The sequence below is a fragment of the Gossypium raimondii genome, chromosome 13, assembly GCF_025698545.1.
Source record: "Gossypium raimondii isolate GPD5lz chromosome 13, ASM2569854v1, whole genome shotgun sequence".
Taxonomy (NCBI): Eukaryota; Viridiplantae; Streptophyta; class Magnoliopsida; order Malvales; family Malvaceae; genus Gossypium; species Gossypium raimondii.
The window spans coordinates 16,043,136-16,050,933 of record NC_068577.1 but is presented as its reverse complement, the minus strand read 5'-3'; the positions used below and the strand labels follow the sequence as shown (position 1 = coordinate 16,050,933).

General features: G+C 31.9%; 1 protein-coding gene across 1 annotated transcript; it reads right to left on the bottom strand.

Annotated features, from left to right (window-relative positions):
• Positions 1 to 3,465: 3,465 nt before the first annotated feature.
• LOC105784588 (agamous-like MADS-box protein MADS2) lies at positions 3,466 to 7,354 on the bottom strand. The gene is made up of 8 exons (XM_012610491.2): positions 6,882 to 7,354; positions 5,077 to 5,155; positions 4,868 to 4,929; positions 4,625 to 4,724; positions 4,269 to 4,310; positions 4,137 to 4,178; positions 3,855 to 3,991; positions 3,466 to 3,772 (listed from the first exon to the last, which is right to left on the bottom strand). Exons 1-8 carry the CDS (start codon positions 7,064 to 7,066, stop codon positions 3,685 to 3,687), a joined length of 735 nt encoding a protein of 244 aa, XP_012465945.1. The 5' UTR covers positions 7,067 to 7,354; the 3' UTR covers positions 3,466 to 3,684.
• Between the last annotated feature and the right edge of the window lie 444 nt (positions 7,355 to 7,798).

The window sequence follows — 7,798 nt, the reverse complement described above, 5'->3', positions numbered from 1 at the left end:
AGAGGGTCGAGTACTAAGATAGTCATCATTGTCAGGCAACCCTGAGTGACATATACTTAAAGCCGTCATTTTCGAGCAACCCGAGGTGGTAGATATGTGTATCCAATCTTATATCTAAATTTGGAAAACAATGATTAAAATGAAAGAAATATGAAAAGTGATTTCGAAGTTATTTATAAATATGAAGCACTTGAATTCAATAGTGTTACTTATATAATTGAAAATGGGTTATTAGAATTTTTATGTTATTGAATTTTACTATCATTAATACTAGTATTGTTATTATTATTGCTTTTATTATCATAATTATTTTAAATCGTTAATTGCTTAATGTTTTATGTATTGATTTTAGATGTTATTAACACCATTTGGGAGTCAATTATCAATGTACGATTGTTTGTTTTCGTACACAGATGGTTAGATTTTTAAGAAGTGCTACTAGTGTCATTAGCATTCGAAGATCCAACGTTTGATAAATGCTTTTGATAAATTTTAGAAGTGCTAATAGCATGTACCTAGGCTTTTGTAAACTTTTATACTTTTGAAACTTATCTTAAATATTTTGATTACATATACTATGTTACAGTGCATATATATATTTAAAAGGATGATATTTAAGTATGGCATGCTTAAAGAATTCTTGAAATTTGATTTGGGAGTTTTATTTATGTATTAAATTATTTGTCAAATTTAGGTTTGAATGAAAATAGAGGAAATGTTGTCAATAAAAATTAATGTTCTAAATTTGAATAATGAGAAGTAAATTTGAGTTGGTTCAATAACGAAATGTGATATTTTATATTGGAATTCGACAATTGAATCGAGCATAGGATGTCACAACCTTAGTACTCAAGGTCTCAATACCTGCAGCTTTGCTAACCTTACTCATAGCCTTTGCACACAAGTAAAAATAATAATAATAATAATAATTCAACCTAAACCTTAGACTTTTTGAACTTTCCAATTTTGCCCGTAAAAAACATCTCTATTTTGGACAAGTTCCCTAATGTTACTCTATTGAAATTTGCGCTATCTATTTGAATTTGAATTTCATGGAATTTAAGCAGTATTAGTGTTTTTAATATTATTATTTGATATGAGATTTTTTACTTGTACAAACAAAATTAAAAATAATGTATTTTATTTGTTTATTTATTAATTTTTAAATATACATAATAATAATTTATTAATCAAAACGCTGGAAGTTAATTATTTTCTATGAAATTGAAACCATTTTGATGAAATGAGAAATTGGGGTACCTTGTCCATTGAAAGACATTTTCTACCAAACTCTTTCTTTTGAGGGTTTTTGCGAAACTTTCAAATCAAGTAGTTGGGAAAATGAAAATGGCTCAATTATGAAATACCCTCTAACTCATGATTCATGGGTCAGTTTATATCTCCATCCTTACTTCACTATTAAAAAGTAAACATAAAAGAAGTAGTTGCTTTCATTTATAAATTTAAGGGGAAAATGGAATTATGAGGACTTCAACTCTGAATTTTTGGTATCATGCTTTGTTTGTGTCAAGTCAAACCGATTTGCCCTATACAACTTTTTTAATTTTCTATCCCTACACCTACTTTTTGCCAGTAGACTACGGGCTAGTTTAGATGAGCGGTGTGTTTACCTCCGGTGAGGTTAAAAACAGCGGTGGCGGTGAGATTAGTTACTATAGCGGTGAGATTAGAAACAATGGTGGAGTGTGTGTTTGGATTCAAACGCAGCTGTAGCGGTGAGGTGAGGATAAAAAATGACTATTAAGGACATCATATTAGAATTGATATATAATATAAGTTTTTTAAATTATTTTACTTTTTTAAAATTATTAAAATATGTGAATTTATAAATTCATTTAATAAAATATTAAAATGTATCTTCCAATATTTTAATGAATCATATAATTAATTTAAATTATTTATTAGATAAAATGATAATTATTTTTAATTTTTTATAGTTAAATATTTTTTTATAACAAAGAAAGAAAAAAGATTACCTGGTTTCCCTTTCTTCTTCTGCGTAACATTCCAAGAGAGTTTATCCCACAAGTGAGCTTCATACCGTCCAGTCCATCTATGTCTATAATTTTCCATTGTTAATTGCAATCAAACAACCTTAAAAACGTAATGTTACAATCGTTATTTTACGGTTTCGACTTTAGAATGGCCTAGTTCGTACCTGCTGACACCTCGAAACCTTGAATTTCTTTTCACAGTAGTAGCAGCAATGCGTCGTTGTTCATTTTGTTGCTGGGGTTGAACTTGAATCTGTCCTTGATTCCCATCAAATCCGACCGCAACCGAACCTAGAGTTCTTCGCCGTCTCTTCACCCACCTTAGGGCTTGAACCTCGTCATCGACAACTGAGCACAACCGGCGACGGTGGCTTCCTAGGCATTGTGCTTTGTTAAACATCATAATTTCCATCTCTTGTCACCTTGATATTCTTTTCTTCTTTTTATCTGTTTTGTTGCTTTACTTTTTTTCCTTTCAATGATTGCTTGATCTCAAATGTGTTTTGCCTAACAGAAATTAGTTTAACTTTCTGGTAAAATAATAAATAAAAGTAAGGGTATTTTTGGAGAGTTAAAGTACCAACAGCTCACTGCACCTCCATTGTTGCTGAAATCTCCAGTTGATTTTCAGTTGACCAGTGTGGTGGAGATGCAAACTCACTGCACTGACTTGCTGAACCAAACAGCATAGCAGTGAGATTGGTACCATTTTCCCCTCAACTGCACCTCACTGGCTGTAAAAGCCAAACCAAAGGAAGCCTACGACTCTTTGGTTGTATATCATTATTGGTTTAATATTATAATTTATTAAAATTAAAATTTAATAAAACAAGTTAAATTAGACCAAGATTAAAAGTTCCTCATCATTGGGGTGCACATAATTAGGTGGACTATCCAACTCTTAGACAAGTATAATTCAAAAAAAAAAAACCTAAGTCTCAATTAATTTTCCTTTAAGCATAGTGTAAAGCTTAGAAACTCTAGCATGGTGTATAAAAATGATTTTTGTTTTTGAGCAAAAATTTTCAATTCAAAACAATCACAATTTCATAACATTAATTTAAGAATGACGTTTTGTAAATTTTAAAATTTCTAAGTTGTATGAAAATTGTAGTTAATTTAAGTTTATAATCTTTTATTGAATTATTTGTTTCATTATTTATAATAATTTATTCTAGTCCATAAAATTCATCCCAAATTCTACTTTATTGAAGCCTTTGCATTAGATACTCTTCCCACATTAGATATGGCAGATATTGGTTTCAGATTGAAAAGACAAAAACCTTCCACTTGAGCTAAAAAGCAATGCTAGCTGCATCACTTTTTCAGTAACTAATATGATTCATTGATGACTTTAGAAACTTGGATGCCTGCCATGGTGTTTCGGCATATTACAAAACCAGATTTCTTCATCTCTCATATTAACTTAGATTTGACTCACAAAAGCAAGTAACTAAAGACATAGTATGCGAGTAAAATATATATGTCATCCAAATTTTTACAAATATTGGAGCTTCGCCCACGCTTAAAACCATTCATGCATCCTTCGTAACAGATGCAACAAAATATAGGTTGGAACCTGGAATTTGCTTTAATTATTGCCTATTCTTAATTTCTAATCAGTTTATATGAGAAAATATGGAATTCTTTGTAATTAAAGTTGAAACAATCAAAGCATCCAACCAGGGATGAATCCACTTGGTGCAAGTGCAGAGGCTGTAGCAGTGTCCTCAACTGTTACACTAATAGGGTTGTACCTGTACCAAGGAAATAAAGTTGAAGTCAATAAAAATAACACACTTAGCAAGATATTAACGAACTAGATTCTGGATACACTACCCAATTTGCAGTGAATTGTTACAGTGTAAAGGCTCAAAAAATCCCTCTGACTGAGGAGGAGGTGGTGGATGGTTGTATGGAATGCTGTGCTCCCCCGTTTCCCATGATGATCTCATTGATGGACCACTTCCATCCAACTGCCAAAGTAGATAAAACAAAATTTATGGCACCGGTTTTCGATCATATCGTGTTTAGCATTGTCATGAAATTAACAAATATTATCGAGATCAATTACGGTGAATATCAAAGATGACAACAACAATCAAGCTGCTGGTTTCATACCTTCATTCTCAAGTTTCTGTTGGTTTCCAGTAGGACTTCTTCCTGTACAAAGATTACATACAAGCATGATATGGCATCTGGTCTTTGTAACAAAAGAATTATTAAAAGAGTCTCCAGTTGTGTTATACGTACCTTTGTTTGCAGTTCAGAAAGTTGGTCAATCATCAACTGCATCTGCATTAGTTAAAAAGCAAAATATCATGATATATTTCAACATGAAAATGGAGTGCTACATATTTCGATCCTTATGGTTTTGCATGTGCACAAGGTTATCTGTTGTAAACATGTTTTCCTGCATGCTGATGGATAGGTCATAGGTGACGAAGCATGAAAGCACCTCATTTGTTAACATGGTCCCCCTAGCCTTGCCAAAATATGCATGTTCTGTCCTTACGGTTGGCTACTAACAAGTGATACTTATCCTTCACGATTTAAAAGGACCTTGCCTACAGCTACAAGTTTATAAAACTAGATTGGCCCTGAATTACCTTTGTGGACCTGATTTTCTTCAATGAGAAGTCCAACTGATGCTCAAGCTGCTCCAGTTCCTTAGTGCCCAAGTCCGCTATTTCTTCCCCAAGAAAATGTCTACACATTACAAAGTACATATTTTCACATGAATCAAGTCTCCACTACAAGTATCCACACTTGAACAAGCAACTTATTTTATGAACAAATGACCCAGACACATTGTAAAACTAAACTGTGTGGCTTGGTGGATAGTATAGTACCTCTGTGATTGCTGAAGGACCTCAACTTTTGATTTGAGCTTTAAATATTCCTGGTAATTGCTCTGCTTGATAACATGCAGCAAATTTCAGATTTTATCCTACTTGATTCATATAACAATTAACAAACTGAGACATTCTGCTTAAAGATTGGTTGAAAATGAATTATGAGTCCCAGAAGGCAAAGGTTAAAATAGCGGAGATTAATACACCTGTGCGTCAATTTCCGTTTGACCAGGTTCCAATGCTCCGTAGGTGTAACTGTTGTACTTCTCAAGTGTCTTAGCCATGCTGCTTACATAAAATAGGCCAAGAAGAAAGGTTAGTATGACAAATCTAAATATTGATGGCAGCATTGCATTCAACTATAAGAAATCAAAATCATGAGTATAACACATGATTTGATCTCACAAACTCAGCACCATGAAACCTCATTGTTTAATACCTACAGAAACATTTAAAATGGAGTTCATCATTTGTGCCCTAATTCCTAACTCATCAAAGTTGCAGATTATTATAGATAGTACGTGTTTAGTTAATTACTACGAAAATGAAGAAGCAAAAAGTATGGGTGCCATGATCCAGGTTAATCCGTCGGACCGTGTCGTGAGTGCATAATTCTGAATTGCCTTCTTTCGTACTTACAAGTCCTTTAAAGGTTGTTGCCTGAGTCCCACATTCTTGCTATAAAGTTTGCATTTGAGGAAGTAAGTTTGAATTTGTAGAATGAGGATTGTAAAATCCTGAGAGACCAAGTTTATTCTTTTATCTTGTAAGCATGTGCTTTTTCGTGCTTTGTCTCTTATCTTTTGCTTTTATGATACCTTTTATTGGGGAAATTTTTGGCTAATTTATCTTTAATAAAATGCTCTTTTTTTCAAGAAATTTAAGGTTGGTTTTATTGATAAAGAAACTTGGAAGAAATCTCAGATGAGGAAAGTCGTAAAATTTAACAAAAATCTATAAGAAATTTGTAGAAAAACTAGACACCAATCATAAGACATTTACATAGTACAAGTAATGCCATGTCTTGTATGCTCTACACAATTATAAGATAAGATTGATGACGAATAGTCAACGCTATGATATTGATGTCAGAATTTAATATTTAAAAAAACATCCAACAAATTTAATAAATAATTTCTTCCTTTTTTTAGTACAATCAGCTTAAATTCGGGGCATATAAGATAAGTTGGAGATAGAACGAGAAATAGTTAATATCGATGCATGCGTGTGTTGAGTCCATGTAAATTTTAGTTGTAGAAATCATTATGCAATATCATATGATAACCCGAAAGCTACCATGGATTGTTACATTCTAAACGGATTGAAAAAAGAAACATCTTCAGGCTTAAATCCAAGAAACAAAATATAAATAATTAGCTTGTAGAAAATTAAGAATAAAAAATTCCCAAATATAATACATAGCTTCACGGTAGGCTAACATAAGCAACAGTAAGCTCTCTTTTTTAACCTAGTTCATGGCCTGTTTAAGCTCAACACTTAAAACCTCAAGAGCTGAATCACATTAACCAATGGCACCTCCTTTCTAGCTCAATTTAACAATTTGATAATTAATCATGATTTCTCAACATTAATTTTGCATATAACATAATTAATCATGCAACAACATTTACATTTCCCATGACTAACATCTCGGCACTTAACAAGAAAAAGTAATAATTACTTCCCAAAATATATAGCACTTGTTTTTTATGATCAAAACAAAAAGGCTTTCAGAAACAAATAAATTGCCAAATAAATTCAAGGAATAAAGTATTCAAATGGGAGCTGCAACATGTTCTTGTCTAACAAATAACATATATTTATAGATATAGTTTCTCCATGATATATATTTTAGAGGATGAATTTTTCAGTGACTTAAAAGATGGATCTCAGAAAACTTCAGATTATCAAACAAGAACAGCTTCAAAAAAACCCAACATACCTTAAAAGAAAACAAAGATAACCCAGATTGAAAATTTCAAAGAAAATCAGAAAGAAAATGAAAATATACCTAGAAGTGCTGCAAAACTCATAGAGCTTGCCACGATTAGAAAAAATGATAAGAGCAACCTCAGCATCACAAAGAATTGAAAGCTCATAAGCCTTCTTTAGCAAACCATTCCTCCTCTTTGCAAACGTCACCTGTCGATTTATCTTGTTCTCGATCCTCTTCAACTCCACTCTTCCTCTCCCCATTACTATATATTCTTATTATTAAAAAAGTGAAAAGAAAAAACTATCACCTATGGTATTTTTCAGAAACCCTTTTTTTTTCACCCTCTTCTTCCAAGTTCCCTTCCTTTTTTTCTTTTCTTTACGGCAAGAAGCTGTTCCTCTTTCTATTTGTATGGGGTGGCTCTAATACTCCATGGCTATTAGGTTTCCACTATTTGTACCTCAAAAAAACAAAGGGAAAAAGATAAGAGGAAGAAAAAATAAAATAAAAAAGTGGGGGCGGTAGCGTTTTATGTGTATTATCTTCGTTCAGGGCTTTACTTTTTTTACTGACTTGCTTGTTCAGCTAAAGAATAAAAACTCCATCCCTACTATCACCAGCTACAGTTTTATGGAAGTTAACTTTTTTTTTTTTTTAATTTCACAACTAAAGCTTTTAATTTGCCATTTATTTTGTTCCTTTTATATATTTCACTATACTAAATATTTTCATGTTCTATTCTTTTCTCTTGGTTTAATTATACCCTCAGTCCTTGCACTCTTCAAACTTCTAAAATTTAGTTAATATAAAAATTAAATTTGAACATGTGATAGTTTAAGATTCAAACACCTGATTTAAAAATTGTACAATTGGTTACACATAATCAAATTAAACAAAAGTCAATTAATAGTGGGTTAAAGTACCTAATAGATCCTTTTATTATAGAGAACTTATCAAATTAGTCCTATCTTTTAATAGATTAATTTAGCCTT